The sequence below is a fragment of the Falco naumanni genome, chromosome 11, assembly GCF_017639655.2.
Source record: "Falco naumanni isolate bFalNau1 chromosome 11, bFalNau1.pat, whole genome shotgun sequence".
Lineage (NCBI taxonomy): Eukaryota > Metazoa > Chordata > Aves > Falconiformes > Falconidae > Falco > Falco naumanni.
In genome coordinates, this window is record NC_054064.1 from 4,395,050 (window position 1) to 4,415,144 (window position 20,095).

The 20,095-nt window shown below is 43.1% G+C and overlaps 1 protein-coding gene across 1 annotated transcript in view; it reads left to right on the forward strand.

The window, feature by feature from the left end:
* The window catches only part of NIBAN1 (niban apoptosis regulator 1), a 70,096-nt gene that overhangs the window by 18,801 nt on the left and 31,200 nt on the right, over nucleotides 1-20,095 (forward strand). The window contains exons 2-5 of the mRNA XM_040610048.1: nucleotides 12,152-12,282; nucleotides 13,610-13,741; nucleotides 14,411-14,525; nucleotides 15,966-16,133. Of these exons, the coding sequence (XP_040465982.1) occupies nucleotides 12,152-12,282; nucleotides 13,610-13,741; nucleotides 14,411-14,525; nucleotides 15,966-16,133 (546 nt within the window). The remainder of the gene's footprint in view (nucleotides 1-12,151; nucleotides 12,283-13,609; nucleotides 13,742-14,410; nucleotides 14,526-15,965; nucleotides 16,134-20,095) is intronic.

Sequence of the window (20,095 nt, forward strand, 5' to 3'; positions counted from 1 at the left end):
ACTGTCAAGTGGCTGGATTGTAACCCCTCTGAGCTTGATTCCACCGCATATAAGCAGGCTTTAGTGAGACCAGCTCTGTGGAGGAAGTAAGGTGACTTTGAGGCTCCTCCTGTGGACTTGTGTGCCACCCCCTTCCCGTCACAGCAAGCGACGCTGTGGCTACGCCTGCCTGGGAGTCACAGTCAGACACTCAGTGGGGCTCTGGTGTTTCTCTGAATTATGGCTAAAAGTAGAAGCCTGAAAAAGAAAATAAATACTTTTCAACAGTTTTCTGGAACAAAGAGTAATTAGACCTTAAACCCAGCATTTGTGCAGGAGTGACTGTAAGATGAAGGTCTTGCTTTGTATGTGTCCTCCTTTATATTTCCATCAAATTCTTTCTGAACACAGTTCTTTTTCCTTCTTTTTTCCTTCAATTCCCATAACCTGTGACCTTGTGACCTGGGAGTATTTCTTCTACCTCTGATCATCTGGATTGCTGGCACTGGCTGGCTGTAGGAAGAGCAGACCTGGTGAAAGTGAAGGTACCCGGTCATCTTTGATACTGCTGCAGTTGCAGAAAGTTAAGGGTTACTTTGATTTTTACTTGACTTCTTTTCAGGATAAAATTTCTGGAATTAATTCTGAATTTGCTAGCAGAAGGTATACTTTTATTAGTCAGGTCCCAACTATGATACACAAGAATCAAAGGCATAAACTCTGCCAAGTCCAAGGAATGATTAAGTTTAATGTGTCCTTTTAGATTCGCAAAAAATCTCCAAAAATATTTGGATCACTTTGTTTCCTTCTTTTAGTGTTTCAAAAGTACTGGGATCTCGATTATGGCCATGCTCAAATTTGGATGGGACAAGAGAGGGGAAAGGAGGCCACTGGCGGGTCTCCTGTTTTGAGAAGCTCCAGGCAGCCAGAGGGCCATCTCCCTTCTTCTCTTTGCTTGTTCCCCTTTGTTTTCTATTCACGCCCTTTGCCTCATTTTCTCTGCTGCTGCCCATGGATTGTCCCTGGGCTAAATTTAGCAGGGGCTTTTGGAGTGGTCACATTGGTTTTGTGAGGGAAGGGAGGACCTCCTTCAGTCATTTGCAAATTCTGTTTCGGGTGAACCCATTTCACAGCTGGAAGAGAGCAAAAGGCTTTGTCCTAACCCAAACTGGGAATTCTGGGCGGCAGCAGCCTCTATAGTAGAGTCTGAGTAAAGCAGGAGTGAGAAAACCAGACATACTAATTCAGGCCAAGATTGTTTTAAGGGCAAGAGCAGACTTACTTGAGGTCTCTACAGCTGAGCATCAGTGCATCTTCCTGCCTTCGCTTTACACCAGACATTTCCGTAGCTTTGAAAAAACCCTGGGTCTGCACGTCTAGCACTGTGGTACCAGCTCTTGGTGTTTCTCAGCTAACTTGAATTATAAAGTTTATCTGTTGCATCATACGAGTTGTAGTTTCCCTTCCCCATCTCTAATATTCACAGAAAAAGAGACAGTTTTACATAGGGCTTGGTGAGCAGATTCATGTAATAATTATATACTTGCTTTTTAAACTCTTAACCTCAATTGATGCTTTTTTGCAGCCATCAGAAGAAACCTCCTTCCCCACAGGATGAGGCACCAATGCTTCCTCCTGTCTCTTCTGCAGAATTAAAAATTCAGTGAACAGTGTAGTTTTGCTGGCTGGGAGATACTATCATCCACAGAGAAGTAGAGTTGTAAAAGGGGAGACTCAGTTCCATGAACGTAGCCCCTTAAATGCTTGGAACTAGTTCTTACAAAGTGTGAATGCAATCATTTTTAATTCTATTTATTTATAAAAATATAGCAATATTAGGATATTATCTTATTTTTCTGAATGGGAGAACGGACTATCAGCAAAGAAGATTTGTCTAGTTTGCCTTAGCTAAGGCACAGAAAGGTTAAATAACCATATGTTATGAAAAATCATTTAGAAATGCCAGAACTAAGGAACATTTGTCTACTGATTCATTTTTCCACCTTAAAACCACTAGTCCGCACTGGTTGCTCTCCTGCAGCTGCTGGGTGTACATATGGATGGATAATATTATGGAAATAGTTTTTCAGTATTTTTAATGCGTATGCAAAACAGGTTACTCGGAGTCATAGTGAATAATTCTGGCTTTACCAAGGCAAGCATGCAGACTGTTTGCTGGGATCGTGGCATTGCACCCTATGGCGTAGGTTGTGTCAACCCTGAACAATTCCTACTGTAGCATCTTCGTAGCCAACACAGTCCGTGTGTCAGAAAATGTTCCCATTGTATCCCCACGTTTTGTACCATCAAAATATATATTTATATATATATATGCACTTCAAAATATATTGAAGAAATTTTGAAGTAATGCTTCACTCTTCTAGGTTATATGAAGTGAGTCCTCCCATAGTCTCCCCGATAACGTTTTGCTGTGACAAGTTAAGTTTCTTTGCATTCATCTTATAGTATCATAGCACAAAATTCGTAAGAACCTGAAGTGAGTGATTAAAAATACACTACAATGGAAATATTCTCCTATTTTTGTTGTCCAAGCTTAATGCAAAGTGGGAGGTGGGGTAAAAAAATTCCTTGGGATGTGAACTGCACTTTACCTGTTCCTCTTGCTGTAATATAAAGTTTTATTAGAAGCTGAAGTATATATATATAAAATTTGTTTTTAAAAAGGGGGAAGAGTAATAAAATTGATTCTTGGTTTTCACAGTTATCTCTTTGTCCATCTGAAGACCTGTGTTGTCAGCTACATCTAATAAGGATAAATATTTGTCTCCTTTGCTATGTGAAATATGCATCTGTTATTTTTTTCCCCTCTGCATAACAAACTTTGCAGCCCAAGTATCACTGTGATTTTTACTTAAAAGAGCTTCCTGGGATGCTGTAGCAGTTACTAAGAAAGCAGCGTGTCAAAAGACCACATGGGGAAGAGGTTACCTGAGAGATTGTGACAGGAAAAGGCTTTTGGAAGCTCATAAGCTGGAGATGGGAAGGAGACCATCTCCGAGACTGCTGCTCCATTGTACCCCTCCTGGGGAGAAGATGGGCACATTCCTTGCAGTCTCTTTCCAAACATCTTTTACAGCTGCTGCCCTGCAGAGAACCAAGGCAAGGCAGTGTTGGCACAAGCTAAGAAAAATAGATGAAATTGGAAAATGGTCCAGACTGACATACTGGTGACATGTGTATGGCCTGGGGCTATAGATCAGTGCTTCAGAATCTGAATGGTGTTTGGGTTAAAATCTGTGTATTTACCTAGTTGGTCTTTTTGGTGTTCAAAATGGCAAGGAGGAGCCCAGAGGCTGAAATAATTTCTTGTGATAAAATTAAGAGATGTGACTGTGGTCTTCGAAGTCTATTGAAATGAATGCCCATACTTTGAGACCTCTCATTTAATTTAGTTCAGAGGTGAATATTGTTTTTAACCTTTTTTTGCACATAGGCTAGCTGAAATATTGTCCTTTGCAAATCATGACATTTACTCATTTTTGGTGTGTATGGGAACCAAAAAAGAATCAAACACCTTATGATTCAATGAGAGAGATTGCAAGGAAAGGGGACCCAAAGACCTTTATTCCTATTTTATTACCCATATGTAGCCCTTTTCCATTTTGTGAGGTTTGTGTGTTTGTTGAAGAGAAACGGAATAAAATATTGCCATGGGATAATGGCCTTCTGCTACAGTGCTTAACAAGTGATGCCTTTATGGGAAACCTGGTACTCTGAGAAGTCCAGCTGGGTTTACTTACACTAGACCGGTGGTGAAAAGAATTATAATGTGAAGGGAATAAAGGGAACCTCAGCATAAATGAGGGCTTGCATGGGAAGATGTGTGTGAGTGTGTCTGTACTCATAACTATGTCCAATGTCATATGTGCCTTTGATTAATTTTGTAATAGAGATGTCTGGTATGGCATGATTTTGGCAAAATAATTAAGAAAAAGGAAATGAGTAAAATTATCTCCTGGATCTGTATGAGCACACCCCAGGCATTACACAGAACTAATCTTATGCAGGTGTGTCTGTCTGTATAAATGCATACATATATTCAGAAAAACCTTCAACTAGTATCATGAGGACTTATTTCTGTTATCTGCATCTCTGGTGTGAGAATCGTTTTTATTAATTTATGTTGTGGATGGTTGGGCAGAGAGGTACATGGCTGCAACGCCTGTCACCCGAAATGGAGGGAAGAGGGAATACATCATCCTGATTTAAAGGGTGATGTGGCGTTGGCTTACATTTTTTGAAAGCTGTTTAAATGTTCCCAAGAAACATTTGTGTATGACCTACCATGACTTGTAACGTGATGCTGAGATCTGGATTGGAGAAAGCTGCTCAGGACGTGCTTGGTGTCTATTTCCCCAATAGTGGCTCAGCTTGTGGCTCAAGGGGTTGAAAAAAACCCACAAAACTTGAAAACGACTGACCTTCACCAAATTAACTTAATACAGAGCGTAGTTTAGCTTCACGTGGCCCCCGGGAACTAGACTGGGTTCATTTATTTTATTAAATCACTAATTCTTCTGGTGCTGTGAAATAAGCTTATAAATAAAGGATTGTCAGACCTTGTTCTTGATGAATTTGACCGTGAGTAGTTGTTTCTAGACAGAGCTTTGCTGCTTCTAAGCCCGTTACCAATAAAGGATAAATTTCAGCAGCCTTAAGGATAAGCTTATCTGACACAGTGTTAATCAAACCCTTGGCTCAGGTTGGGCTTGTTTCTGCTTGATTACCCACAAGCTTTGGCCTTTATGTAAGTCATGATTGTTAGTATTTTTGTAACCTGACAGAAGTGCAAAGGCAACTCATGAAATCTTGTTTCTCCTCGGAGTATCGATTCGGCAATGGGGTTGGTGGTTGGTGGTCCCTGCTGTTCGATAGAGCAGCGCCCAATCTCACTAGTTGCAAGTCAGGCATTTAGAGGTTACAATGCAAATCCTTCCCGTTGTTTTCCCTATTCCCTGCTCCTGGCCTTGGCGTTTAGGAGGGCAGCACTGCCAACGGCTTCCTGATGTTTACTGCCTCTCCCCTCTGCAATGCTGGGGGAGCTGCTCGTGCGGGACCTGTCTCCAGCTAGAGAAGTTGTCCGTCCATTTCCCCCAGCGGGAGAGATGATCCATGTATGGGAGGAGGTGTGAAGAAGCTGGAGGCAGCAGTGTCCCAGGGCTGGCCCGTGTCCGTGAGGTGCACGTGCTGAAGGACAAGATGTACCCAGTGGAGGCTGCTTCTGTGGTTCAAGCAGGTGCGAGACACGTACCGTCCCAACCCGCTGCCTTGCAGTGGCGGATTGATGCTAAAATATGTTCCCCTGGGCATTTCCACCTTACCAGCAGTGGGTCTCAAATAAAATACCCTGGCAGCATGTAGTGCAGTTGGAGGGAGTTGTGTACTTGCAAAGGACAGAGCATAGGAATAACGTGATTACAATTGAGATATCCTCCGGAGAGTTTCAGGATAGAGCAGGCGCTTGTGAGGGCGTGGAAGGTGTGCTGTTAGGATATTGATGGTTAATCATAGATCAAAGGTGTGATAGTCCTGTCTCTGCGTTTCCTGAGAAGAATTTTCTTGATCCTGGTCTGGGAGGGAAGAGGAAAGGGGAAAGGAAATCTGGCTGCAGGAATGAATCTCTGAGTTTGACCCAAGAGACAGTCTGTGTTTAAGTAGGATTAGTGCTCTGTATTTTGCTTTACATTTTTTAATAATGAGATAGTATTCAGAATGAATTTCAAATAGCAGGATCCATAGTTAAATCACAAGCTACTCTTAAGAAAACAAGCCTTTTTTTAGAGCGTATGAGGTCTGTCTCACTCAGGTCTGCCTACTCCCTCTGAAATACTTGATGCTCATGAAGTTGCCTGAGAAGAACGTTGTAGGTATATAGATCTAGTGAAATCTATGGGATAATTGTGCAGCTCAGTATAAAATGTAGCCTTGTTTAGTGGAGCACTTGAGGAAGAGCTAAGTACTCAAGTAAAAAATTGTAGAAGGGGAGATCTGCAAGGCTGGAATGGAGCCTGTTATTTTTGGCTCCTTCTTTGCTGTGGATCAAGCTTACATGAACTTACAAATGTGTTTGTTTAGCTTGCCCTGAGAAAGAAGCTTCGCTTCTGGTGGAGCACAAATTTCACACCCACGGTCTCAGCTGGCGAACTTGCTAAGAAATCTGATTTTTTTCACAAGGCAGCATCGACTTTCTCATCCTATAGAGAAGATGGGCTAAGCACCCAAGGAGTGCTTATGTGCTGAGACTCAGGAAGAAGATGATCCAAAGTGTGATGGGTATTATTCTCTCCTATGCATTGCATTTTGGGTGACAAACTGGAATTTCATCAGTGCAGTTTAGTGTCTGCGTTGCAGAAGGATAATTCAGGAGTGTGTGCATACCAGTGTGGTTGCAGCATCGTAAGTTTTTAGTGAGAGTAGTCTCCATTAATACAAAACAAAGCTGAGAGTAAAGAATTGGTTTCAGTATTTTGTCAGGTGCAAACTGTGCTTTTCAGCGTGCGTGCCTGGGAAAGAGGGGCAGCTGCACTGCAGAGCTTCTTGGTTTGGCAAAGTGAGTGCAAACAAACTTGCAGAGAGGCGATGCAGCCAAATTAAAACGTGCAATTTATGTCTGTCATCCCTTTTTGCCATAACAGATATTAAGTCATGACTCACAAATAATCAAAATACTGTTTCTATAAATAAAGATCAAACTGAGCTATGCTTTCTACAACAAAATGAGTATTTTATATTGCCTCCCGGTACATGTGGGATAAAGCCTGGGAGCTCTTGGATTTAAGCAGTTTCTGGGTGGTACTGTAAGTCCTGCACAAGAAAGGAGACTGTAGGAGAGAGGGAATCTGGTGATTCCCACTGCACTACTGTGTGTCCCAGGGCACCAGAAGGTGGTGAGCACTGTTAGAGAGGATACGCCAAAAAGAATTGCTTTTTCAAGTTTTCTGGTTACCAGATGCATTTAATAAATGATAATGATGTTTGAAATGAATGGGTGAATTCAGGAAGAGCAGGTTTTATACACAATATCGCAGCAGAAGCTGCTTCTCTCTTTTCACAGCGAGTATCTAACCCATTTTAGAGCTGCCAATGCTGACATCCACCTTTGCCAATTCACAGGGCTCAAGTAGAGCATCTACAATTTTAGATGTTTATCTCAAAGGTTGTACTTATCTTGGAGTTGGGATGAAGTTGACCCATGAGCTGAATGAACACTGGTGATTTTATTAACTCATTTTGCTGCTACCCTGATGGGCTACGAGAATACAATTATGTATTTGGATAGACGGACAGATGGATGGACATACAGTCGTCATTTTAAAGCTTGGTACTGAATTTGCTGAATAAGATTAAGGCACACAGCACAGTTTATAGTTTATTATTGTTTAAAAGCAAGTCCCCAGTTGTGGGTTGCACTCCTGCCCGGTGAAGCACCATGTGGGTATGATCAACTGATCTTTTTATATTTACTTCCGACACCTTTGCTTGTGGCCTTGTGGGAGAAATACAGGGACAAAGTCATTCGTTCCTGTTCTGTCTCAGTACTTCACACTTGTTTGAAGTGCTGGGTGTACTGGCATTCAGCATGCACAATGCTTATTGTTTCTTTTAGGTTTTATTTTGTCTAGGGTTTGCTTTGATATGGCAGATCATCTACTTTTTTTACAGTTCATGTCCCTCAGGGCACAAAGTGTCTTTTTCAATGGGCTTAAATGGTTTAAGAAGATAAATCCCCCAGATCGCCAAAGAGATTTGTATCACTGCTGATGGTATTTTTCAAAAACCCTGTTCAAAAGGTGCTGAGTGCAAGCCATTGTGCTATGAAGAGGAAGGGTCATAGTCATCTTGCTACCCTTGGAAGGGTCATCTTACTCCCAGAGAACAATATATAAGTGGAGTAGCATATTTTATGGCAAATCCTTACTTCTTTCTCTCCCTTACTTCCAAATGACTGAAGTCCGGTGAGTGCGGGCAGCGCCTCTGTTGTATGCCAGCCAAGAAGTTACTATTTTCTGACTTCTTCCTGAATTTTCCTGACCTGCATCCATACCAGTCACTTGGCAACACATTGTTGGGAGTGGAGAAGCACGGCAGGGCAAGGTAACCAGCCTGTGCGTGGCTGTGCCACCAAGCTGAAAGCCAGCAGCTAGACCTGGTTTGGGAAAACCTGCCAAGGATTGCCCACAGTTTTTAAAGTTGTATGTCAGTTTATTTCAGTAAAAGCAGAGAAACCCAAAATAAAAAGTTGGGTATTTGAAGACATGCTATGGGTTGATGACTTGGAATTACGTGTAGGTGTCCAGCATGGGTGACACACAGTTAAGAAGGTCAAAGGCAGTGGAGAAACAAGAAGAAACAGGTTTGGGGAGGATTCTCCATTTCCAGTAGGGCAACTGGCAGATGTTTCTTGTTTCTCAGTGGAGTGGCATTTGGGTTTAGTCTTATAAGACGTATCATAACTTCCGCTAAACTTTTGTGATCAAATGCAAGGGTGATTCTGTGGAGCAGGAGATGCATTGTGAAGCATTAGCAAAGTTTATTCTGGAGCAGGATCTAACCCTGAGCAAAGGGGGAATGGACCTTTGCCGTGTTAATTTGACAGTAATCCTTCTACCTCCATCACTGTCACCTTTTCATGCTGGTAAATTCAGTTGCATGCAGGCTTCTACTGGGGATGATAAAACTATGTATTCTCCTAGGATAAAGGTCCTAGCTGCTGGGTTTCAGGTCACATTTATGTGGGCTGGAGCTGCGCCATTGCCAGACTGAGCAAGTGGGAAAGCTGCCCTTGCTCCGTATCAACAGCTCTGACTAAGCAAGCCACACTAAATTTGGAAAAGAATTAGGGGAACTCATTTTTCAACTGCCCTGGAGTATTTTGTCTCCAGTTGCCCCATGTTATCATTTAATGGGAAGAGTTTCTATTACTCATGACTGTTTGCATCATGTTTATTTTCAGATAGTGTATTTTTATCTTCTGTAAACCAAACGAGTTTAAAGATCCATCAACGAACAATGGATCAAGGGTCCATCCGCTTCTCTTCCCACCCGCAGGTAGTGTTGCAATTCTTGTTGAGCCGAATGGTGCAAGGCCAGGGCTTCATGTGGTGCCATTCACAATCTCTTCAAAAAAACATTTCTTCCGATTTTAAGAGGGGGCGGTATTTTTAATGCAGACATCCTTTGCAACAAGTAGTGCAAAGACTGGAATAAACAGCCTGAAACATTTGCTCCTCTATTCATGTCTTGTTTGATTGTAAATATAATCTGCACATAAAAACTACATTGATGTCATATTTCTTAATTCTATATTATGAACTACGTAGTTCCTTTCTCTTTGGTCATAATACTTAAAGCTGATCTAAGGAATACTGACAGTAAAGAATCACACTTCGGAGCTGATTTAGCCATAATTGAAAGACTTTGCCAAAATTACAGATATTTCCTGCGATTGTTGGGGTTTTTTCCCAACACCAGATTTTTGTTCTTTGTCCCACTTCCTCTACAAATTTTTACTGCAGGATGCAGGCAGTAGTCAAGTGAGGTCCAGTGTCTCTGAGCCCTCTGTAACAGATTAAGAGGCCACTGCAAGCTGGAAAAGAAAAAGCCACAGTGGAAAATAGGGGTGAACCCTGAGCAGGAAACTCCACCGGGGCCAACAACATCCTACTGCTGGCTGGGACCAGAAGAAAAAAAAAAATGCTATAAAGAAAGTTTTGGGAAGCTTTGTCCTTATTTGGAGAATAAGTTTATGCCTCTGACCAAAGCAGGCTAGTTTTTAAAAGGCTGTCAGATGGGCAGGGATTTTCTGCTTCAGCAGCACTGGTGTCCTGCTGTTGTGCACAAGCACATCCCAGAATGGGTATGTCTCAAAAAATGCGGTCTCGTAAAACTGGAGGGCTGGAGTCCAGGTTGTCACCTGGTGCTGTCCCACAAGTAGATGTGTGAAAAACTTACGTACTTGAAAACTTAACCCAGCCTCCTGACATCCCCCCAGCTTTGTGTAATGCCTCTGTGCGTGTGGCAGTCAGCTGAGCTGTCTCCTTCACATACCTGGGCAGGGCTTGAAGGGGCGGCAGGTTTGTAACCCAGCAGTGATGTGGGGTTGGAAAGGGGCAGGAGTGGGGCAAAAGGGACTTGCAGTTTAGCTGAAGGCAGCGACGCCGTTGATGCTTAAGAAGGAGAAGGCTCCAGCTCTCCTCTCTGAGCTGGTTACACAGGAATAGGTGGAATGAAAGGTCATGTCACTATGTCCCTAAACTTGAGGGATGCATCAAATTCTGTTCATCAAACTGCAAATAAAAATGCAGAAGCAGAGGAGCTAATGCATAGCTTTTTCTTTTGTGGCATGTAACTAAAGTGATGTAAATGTAATTATCAGGAAGTTACGGAAAATTAAATACTGTGGCTGTCTGAATTGATGAAATTACTTCTGTCAGCCTGGTAATGTCCCACATTAGGAGCAGATCAGAGCTGGACCTGAAGTAGACAGTTTACAAAGTCTTTTGCCATTGCCCATCTCTGTGAACTCCTCAGCAAACTAGCTATTTTTCCATGGCAGTCTCAGCCACACGTATTTGGGGTTTTTAAATGGAAATAAGGTAGCCAGATGCGGTAAATCTTGGACGACAGGATCTTGTACACCAGAGCATCCATGAACTTTCTCCCATTAAATTCCATGCACTTATTCTGGTAATGATCCATGGCTTTTCTCTTTATTCAACTATATTTAAAATTATTTAAGATTTAAAAAGGCATGAACGTTCTGGGAACTGCACTGACAGTTGAACACCATTTTTTTGGTCAGAAACGGCAATCAAATCAGTAGTAATCCAGCAAGTATTGCATGGTTGCTTTATAAGGACTATGCTTACATGCTTGAAAGAGCAAATCCGTCGAGTCCTCTCTCGGATTTCATCATAGTTGGTGCAGACTCACAGCCCTTTGTATGAAATACAGAAACATCATGAAGACTCCTCATGAATCCCTGTTGGTGGTTAGTGCTGGCAGGTGCCTGGGAGGAGTTTATCAATTTGGGAACATCATTGTAGGTGGTTCAGCTTCTCCAGGACTCTGGAGGTCTCAGTGCTTCTTGCTGGTTCCTCTGTTTGGCCCTTCAGGAGTGCTAGTCCTGGTCTAGGAGTCCATGCATATAAAGGCTTCAAGAAATTTCAGTTTGGGAACTACCATATTTTTTGCCAGAAAATTTGGTATTTTTTCCCCAAGCAAAACAACATAAAATTGTGAAGACATAAAAATTGCTTGAGGTGTGAAACTACATTTCTCTATTGTATGCTCAGGAAAAACCCTTTGTCATGGGGCTCCTTAATAAAAAGAAGAAAGGGATCTATCTTTCCAGTCCCCAGGACAGTCGGGATGTTATCTAGATCATAGTCCAGGTTTTGGTTTTCACATTGCTGCAGACTCTTTGTCACATATACACATGGCCTTAAAGTTTAACTTCACTTCCTTGTCTGTTAAAGCTTTAATTTCTTTGATCAAGTTAATGAGTTAATTACTCCTAAATTGCTTTAAGATTCTCAGGAATGAGGCTGTCTGTGTGTTTATTGCTGTTATTGCTACTGATGAGATCTTGATCATAGCAAGACAATACAAAATTAGTGTTTATTGCAGCATGACTGAGTATCTGTTTATATTCAAACAAAGAAGAGATTGCAGTGCCCAAGCCTAGAAAACATCCTTTGTAAGAGCTTTGAGTCAGCTTTAAAATCTCACTGTGTGATAAAACTGGCTAATACGGCTAAACACTAGCTAGCATCACTTGTCTGTATGTTTATCACTTGTCTATATGTTTCGTTGAAAACCTTATCAGCTGTTAAACACCCATGGATCTGTGGCAGAATGTCCCAGGGAGAGGCATACAGCATCTTTTCTTAGAGAAATAGATTTGGGGTATGTTTTGCTCACTCTTGGAAGGAAAACCCCATGTCCAAACTCCAGCGTTTTCCTGGACAAATCCCCTCTGTGCTTTGTTGTCACAACAGATGAATGCATCTCCAGGGGTGTCCTGGTCTGCTGTGCAGGTTGGTACGCTCAGGCAATATTTTGGGTTGCTGGTGATAACTGCCTTGGTACTATGCTACAGTTTCTGAATCCACATATATTAAATACAATTAAATCTCAATTTTTGCTTCAGGAAAAACAGAGGCCGTCATCAAAAACTTCAGCCCCCACTACAGACGCCAGTATGCGGTGGCTTTCTGCAAGCACGTGCAGGATGAGCTGGAGCAGCACCGGGATTCCCAGTCCCGGTTCCTGAAAACCAAGGTAGGAGGGCACGCATAAGCCCTTCCCCATCCTCAAGCTACCATACAGATCTGCTCTCCTGCATGAAATAATTAACACATCAACTATTTAAATAACGCATTTAGTAGTTGATGTGTATGAAAAATATGAGCTGGAAATGTATCAGCTGCTGACTGGACTCGGTTTTCTTGTTTTTCCCAGTCTTGAACGCCCTCAAGTAAAGTTATTAGGCGGTACAGATACTCAAAGCTTCTAAAAATCAAACCCAAAGTATTTTTCAAGTTATTTAAATGTTTCTAATACACAAGCACACAATGCAGAAATCTTCTTTCAGCTTCTTATACTGAGTAATTTAATACATAATAAATGTGTATCTAGGACATGTTATGTGTGTACTTTCTTATATACAACCTAAGTGTACACAACAGATTTGCAAGTGCAGATGTTTGATTTGGTTCAGTTAGGTTTTGGATGGAAAAGCTGCATTTGGTTTCAGGTTTGAAGTTTGGTTTTGAAAATACATCTTTGTTTTGGTCTTGTTTGGTTGTCTCATCGTAGCATGAGAAGAACCATGACACAAGTTTCTGGTACAAAGCGTGCATCTCATCGAGATGGAGGTGGACACTTGGACAAAACTAGTTGCTTCCTGCTGATGGCAAGGTTTTGCAAGAATCTTGGGACAGAGATCATACATTCAGGGCAGAAAATCCTGTGGGAAACTTAATTAACCCTTTCATCCATGGCTATAGGGTTTCATAAAGAAGATGCAGTAATCCCTTCTGTGAAGTGAGCTGTGGAAAGCTGTTTTTTATTAGAAAAAGAGAGACAAAAAAAGACAGAAATCTCTTTATTGGAGGAAAATGCAGAGAACCAGCCTTCAATATTAAGAAAATATGGGTCTGAATTTTTCAGGTGTATTGGAAATCATGGGTTTCCAATGATCTTGAAGTGAGTAAGCTAAAGCAATGAGGTGGAATGTAGAAGGTGGGATAATAGAACAGCTGCGTCTTTCAGAAAGATGCATATCAGTTACAAGAGCACAGATGCAAAAGTGTCACAAAGCAATTGGAAGTAATTTTCTATTTTATAATAAAAAAATTGTTGCATCAATGCAATGGGTTTAGTACATAGTGGAAAGTGGGAGATGACGAACTACAAGTCATCTTGCATTCAGCATGGCATCCAAAAGGTGAATAAGAATGTCTCTGTCTCAGAAATCTGGAAGTATTTTTGGAAGGCAGAGCTCTACTGCTGCCCCCTCACCTCAGGGTACAAGAATTTGATTGTGTATTTTTGAGAACTGAGGTGTGATTATGAGAATGTCAGATCTCAAAACCTGTCTTTATAGCCCCCGCTGGAAGCTGGGACAGTCTTATATGAAGCAGAGCTGCTGCATTTTGCTGAGGATCTGAAGAAGTGGAAGGACAGATATGTCGTTATCAGAAATGACTACACTGTGGATTGCTTTGAGAGTAAAGAGGTAAATGCTTCTTCCTCTTACATTCTTCTACGCTTCCAAATAAACTCATACCAAGTGAATTTCCCACTGCTGCTGCCTTTCTTTTAGCAGTATTAGATGAAACGTTATCCTCAGTGAGGCAGCTTCAGCCTCGCGAACTGGCCTGAAGCTCCACAGGGATGGATGAGGGTACAACTGAGCGCCTTGACTTGGCCATATGTATTTGCAAGAACTAGCAAATCATTTTAACAGCGCTTTGAACTTTCCTTTGCCTATCGTAGAGTGCTTCTTATCTGTATGTCATTGTGATACATCCCCATGCTTCTGCAGTTGGATTTTAAGGAGCAGTTCTTGGGTGGTTTCAAGCTGACTGCAGTGAAGCTTTTCATTTAGCAGCTGCCACAGTCAAACTAGTCCTGGCTGACAAATCAAACAAATAGAGTTTAGAAGAAAATCCCGTCCTTTTCCCTTCCCTTCTGTCCCTGAGTCTTCACCATGGCTGATAAGCACTGAGAGGATATTTTTAAATATGCTTCTTACATTCAACCATGGTTTAGATTTGACGTGTCTAGGGAATATATCCAAAATTCAGTCTGACAAAAAAACTTTTCCCTTTGGGGAATATCCCTGTGCATTAGCTTTGTCAATGAGTTGTGTATTTTATCTTTTCCCTCTCTCTTGTTTTTCCAGGCCTACCAGAAAGGAGCCAGCCCTAAATATCACGTTCTTCCGGCAGGAGGCAAAGTACTGACTTCAGAAGAAGATTACAATTTGCTGTCTGATAAACATTTTCCAGATCCTGTTGGTAAGCCCCTTTTGAAGCTGAACTGCCAAACCCCACGCTCTGTTACCTACACAGACCACTTCTGGGCAGGCTTTCAGGCTAGACTTTAAAATGGGGCAACAGGAGATGCACACAGCCCTTTTTCTAAGTCAAAGCACAGCTCCAGAGTGTGTGTACACAGAAGATGCTATAAGCTAATGTTCTCAGAAATGCTGGGTCCTGTTTTTTTTTCAGCATTCCGGCACAAAGCCGCTGGAAGCTCTGCAGAAGCAAGGCAGGAACCACACCACCATTGTTCCTGGGCCTAGTAAATATTCCTGGTTTATTTGTTTCCATTTTTAGATGCCAGCTGCCTGTGTTGACTCACAGTTGATAATAAGTCCCACAGAGAGGGCAGGAAGGTTGCTGCTGCTTTTGTTTCTGGGACAGGGACCATTGTGGTCCTGCCTGCCCCCCCTCCACAAAGATGGAGAAAATTCGGGCTTTAAGGGAGTAGATCTCATGTTGCAGAGTCAGATTTGGAAAATGGAATGCCACATAAGGAAAGGATAAGAGCAAGATGTAGACAAGGTGGTTTTTTTTAAGTCTTCTCATGCCACTTAAAATTATGACTGCTGGGACGTGCCCCCCTTACACCCCTTTCCCAAGGCATAGGGTGGTCAGAGGGTAGCGTGGGGCAGCTGTGCCTGGAGGTGACTTCTGTGTGTCACCACAGCTCTGCAGGAGTTGGGCTTGAGTAACACGGAGTAGCCCAAGGCTGCTTGCAGGCTTCTGTGCCTCTCCCTTCACAATGACTGGCTCAGTTAGTCTTTTATCGACCTTCTCCCCTTCTGTGCCGTGCTGAAGACACCCAGAGATCATTTAGTCATCCATAAACAGTGTTGTACAGCATCATCCCTTGTGCACAGAGACTGGAAAGTGGAGATACTGAGTGCTGTCTTTGCTTCACCTTCCAGGCCTTGAAGTGACAGTTCGTAAGGCCATCTTGCAGTGTTTGGAAACCCTGGAGGTGGGGAAACCACTGCTGTTCCTACATGGTTAATGGAGTTTGTTTCTATACAGAAGACCATACGCTCCTGTATGGTCTCTATGTGGAAGAGACCAGAGCTGCCCACTGACCTATTTGCCGTGAAAACATTTTCCCTAGCAGCTACAATCCAATGAAATAGTTTCTTTGAAATTTTACAAGGGATGTGTAGTTTTTGGCCACCTTGAATACAAAACAAGAGGACATCAAGTTGCTGCGGTATAACTTAGAGAGGTGGTTGGTGCCTGTTGAGTGTGCCCATCCCAGCTGTGCCCCCCGCCCTCTGTGCCCAATTGCTTGGATCAAGACTTGATTTTGTCATGTCTCATGCTTCCCTGCTAGCGAAGGTCTGTTTTCTCTGTCATAGCAGAAGAAAAGAGCCGAAGCCCCCAGGAAACCTGCAGATTTCAAATGGAAATGTGTTTTTTGTGCAGGGTCGAGTGAGAAGGAGGTCGCCCAAGCCTTCGTTCAGCTGCCGAAGGAGTTCCCGGTTTACCTGTGGCAGCCTTTCAGCCGGCACAGCTACTATTGCTTCCCGGAGCCAGAGGCTCAGAGGCGGTTCAGCGCCATGCTGGGGGACTGTGTGAGACACTCAAACCACGGTGAGTGCAGAAGGGGCCTTGTTCAGCATGTCATTCACCCCGGGGAAGATTTAAGTAGCTGTTACAGTAAAAAAGCTGTAGAAAAATGCAAATCACCTATGAAAGATGCTTGGCTTTCAGTACTTTGAGGAATACGTTAATTTCTTCTTGCTTTGCTGGGAGCGAAGTTAGGTGGGATTTGAGCTACAGTGTAGCACACTTGGGTAGAAAACATGGGATTTGCTTTGCAAGTGTTACTCCCCTCTCTCTCAGCTCATCCAGTATCATAATGGAAAATCATAAGAGACGTTTATGAAAGAAATCTGGCGTAACAAACTCTCCCCAGTGTTTGCAAGCTTGGCAAATGCATTATAGATATAGTAGACCAGGTTTGTACAACATGAAGAGAGGGTAGTTTCCCAGTACGTTTATGAGATGTTATACATATATCGCCAATGGTCAAACATTTGATGTTTTCTGGGGGTGTTTAGATGGCAGCTTAAGCCCCAGCCATGATTAAGCCTCATAGCTGGGACATGAGTGGTGTGTACGACATGGTATTGATTGTTTGCACAAGGATAAATTTTAGATCTCGCTTTCTGAGTATGTTAGACTAGAAAACTTAAAAAAAACCCACCAACTTGTGACTGGCTAGGATTATAAAAACAACCTTGCTCCCATGGAATTGGAAGATCATTTGTGAGTTGGATCCTTAGAAGAAGGAATGCTTGCCTGTTTTTCAGATGACTTTTCTCTTTTTCCATCAAGCTGACCTGGTTCCCCTGCTGGTGTCCAAGCTGTTCCCTGCCTTTAGTGTCACTTTTGAGTCCCATCTGCTTCTGCTGCCCTTGGTGAGAGATAGGAACACTCAGGAACTTATCCAGCAATCTCAGCTAATTGGGCCTGAAGCCCGTGCTTGTAGATAAATTAATTGAGAGTGCAGTGTGTCAACAGTCTCTTTTACTTACAGAAGTGGGTCCCAGTGTATTTTCTTTAGTGTCACACTTGCCTCCTGGTCATCATCTTCACCCCGTTATGCTCAGACAGCCGTCTCACAGTCTTGCTTGGATACTTCTCAATTGCTCTCTCTTTTCCCTTGTCTCCACTGCCAAAGGCGTTCCTGGTCTCCTTTAGGACTTCACCCCTGCAACAAAAACACACATTACTGCAGTGCTAGGCAGTGTCCTAAGATGTGTAGCTATTTGTGTGGTGCTCATGATGGTTGATGGCAGGTGCCGCCTTCGCACGCCACACAGGATTCTTGGTCCCAGTGCTAGCCAGGTGGTGTACACTCCCCTGACGCTTGGTGGTCCCCCTCTCCAGCTTTTTTCCAAGCCATGCTGAAAGTGGTGAGGCACTGTGTGCCCCTCTGGCTCTGACAGCCTCCTACGAACCAGAGGGAGCAGCTCCAATGCAGATCTGTGTAGGTGTGGAGAGGCTGAGGGCTAAAATACCCTGGTAGGCAAATACCCAGTCATGGGGACTATCAAGACTGTTTTGTGGCTAGATTAACATGGGTTGGAGGCATCAGTCTAGAATGAACATGCCTTCACTTGGCACTTCGAATAGCTTGAGTTTCAATAACTGTTCTCTATATGGTTGCCGGAGGAAGAGGAATTCCCATAGTGTGCCTGAGGGCAAAGCCTGCCTGTGTGATTTTCAGTTCTGACTCGCCAGGTTTCAGCTGCAGCAGTCATGCAGCATGGAAGTGCTCCGGACTTTGGAAACCACCCCTTCGCTCCTCACCAAGGTTTGCTAAGGAGATGGGGATACAATCAAGTTTTCCTGGCACTGTCAGTCCCCCATGACTTGAAGCCTGTTCATTTGCTTTGGGGTTTTTCATTTCTCTCTTCTGGAGCAAGTGTAACAGGCTTGACAAAGCTTTTGGCAGCCTTTTTTTTCTTAAAGTTCAGCACATCACTCCAGGGACCAATTCTGAATTGGCAGGAGCTGGGACTAGATGACCTAATAGGTCTTTTCCATCTCCAGTGCCTGTGAGTCTGTGTTTTATTATATTTCATATGGCTCAGCTATTGCTCATTTGTACATCTGTTCCAGGATTTATCCCTCTCAGTTTTTTCTGTGGTCAAGTTTTTATCTTGATGTCAGAAGATGCTTAGTGACACCGGAGTGTCTTCATCAAGGCTCACCCTTTCTGTCGTGTTATTTCTGTTCAACAGGCTGATTGGTAGATTAGATAGTCTGGATTAAGACCTACTGTTACACCGGTAAAAGTGAACAGGTTTTTACAGCTAGGGAAATGGGAGCCCATATTTTCTGGATTTCTTGGGAGTCTCCTAGAAACCTAGGGCTGCAAGCAGAAAAATGATCACTGACGAGTACCCCAGTAACCTTAACTCTACCCTTGCAGTGAATTTCTTCATTTTATTGTTTTTTTTTCCCCAAGAACTTCATATTGATTTCTGTTCATTCTCACACGACTGAAAGATGTTACGTTACTAATACTTTTAAAAGCTTTACTTGCAAACAATTCTGCCTACAAAAAACAGGCAACTGAACAAACTGACAAAGTTATAGGCGCGTGCAGCAATACAATGGGTAATAAGGCTTGTGATATAAAAATTGGCTGGCCTCTTTCATTAAAAAAATTGAAAAGAGAGAAGAAATGTGAAAAATCCTTTGAGTTCAATTGTGGAGTGTAATTTAGTGGGATAAGGAGCCCCGGCCAAGGCAGCACTCGGGGGGCCCCCCCTCTTCTAAAAAGTACCGAGTTAACTTTTGCCAGGGCAGACTTTGCAAGGGCAGGAGAAAGATGTTACAACTGATCAGAAATTGCCTTTCTGTCTTTTCTATAATCTACCACTTCTGGAAGGGAATGTATCGCACAGGGCTTTAGCCAAAAACTTGGAGGAGTTTTTGGTTAAAGTCTGTTTTCTCCCAGGAAGCAGAATTAAATACAGTCTCTCGCTGAACAGAAGACTGGAGCGGATCGGCATGTGGGCTTGTGGTGGGAGCGACCCTGGCATTCAGCTGTTTCCTCTCTTTAGAGTCCCTCTGGCATAAATAACCCGTCCAGCCTGTGCTTCTGGGTTTTCTGGTCAGAACTCATGGTCAGGAGAATAATTACAAGTGTTTGGAGCTAGTGATCACCACTTGTAAATATGATTCAGATGTACAGACTGTGGGTTCTGGCCCTCCCCCCCCCAAGTTTTCCTGTTGTGTTTGTCCTTTATACAAATTGATCAGGGTTTGCAGTTCTAGCGGACAATGATTTCCTTCATTATCAGTGGAATATGTAGATCTTTTGCACCCGTCTTGAGTACACTTCAAGTAAAGCACATTTAAAACCTTTAAAATAAGCCTGAGCTGGTTGTGGCTTTAAAAATATTCTGGCACAACTGGATGTGTACACCAAGATTCTCTGAATGACCCTCGCTCTGAAAGCTGATGGACTTAATTAATTAATTAATTAATTAATTAATCTGCCTGCAGAAACTGTCCCAGGTTAGTGATGCATCTGAGCAGCTCCCGCTTTGCTTTCGGGATACCTCAGGACTTGGGGAGGGGTTCATACGCCTGCTGGGTTTTAAGCTGTGAGGTCATTTGATTAAGGGCTAATTAATGAAAACACAAACGCCCAGGGAGCAGCAGAGGAACCCCGACAAACAGACGGTGCAGAGGGGACCCCACCCTGGCTGCCCCAGTGCTCACAGCAGGGGGCTCAGCTCACGGACCTGCTGTGAAACCCACCCGGGTGGGCCACCAGCAGCTCTCGCTGACGCCGTGCAGCCTGCAGGGCTGTCGTTGCATAAGCAGGAACGGGACTCACTTTGGGATGGACAGGAAAAGCATTTGGAGATTGTGGGAAGTGCATTATGGGATGTTTTCCAGGAGACTGTTGGAATATGTGAGATTTATTATGGGATGATTAGGGGAAGGACCAAAGGTTGGAAAAGGGAAGGATCAAAGTGGGTTGGAGAGGATCAAGTGTGGGATAACAGAGGGAAAAAGGGGATAAATGG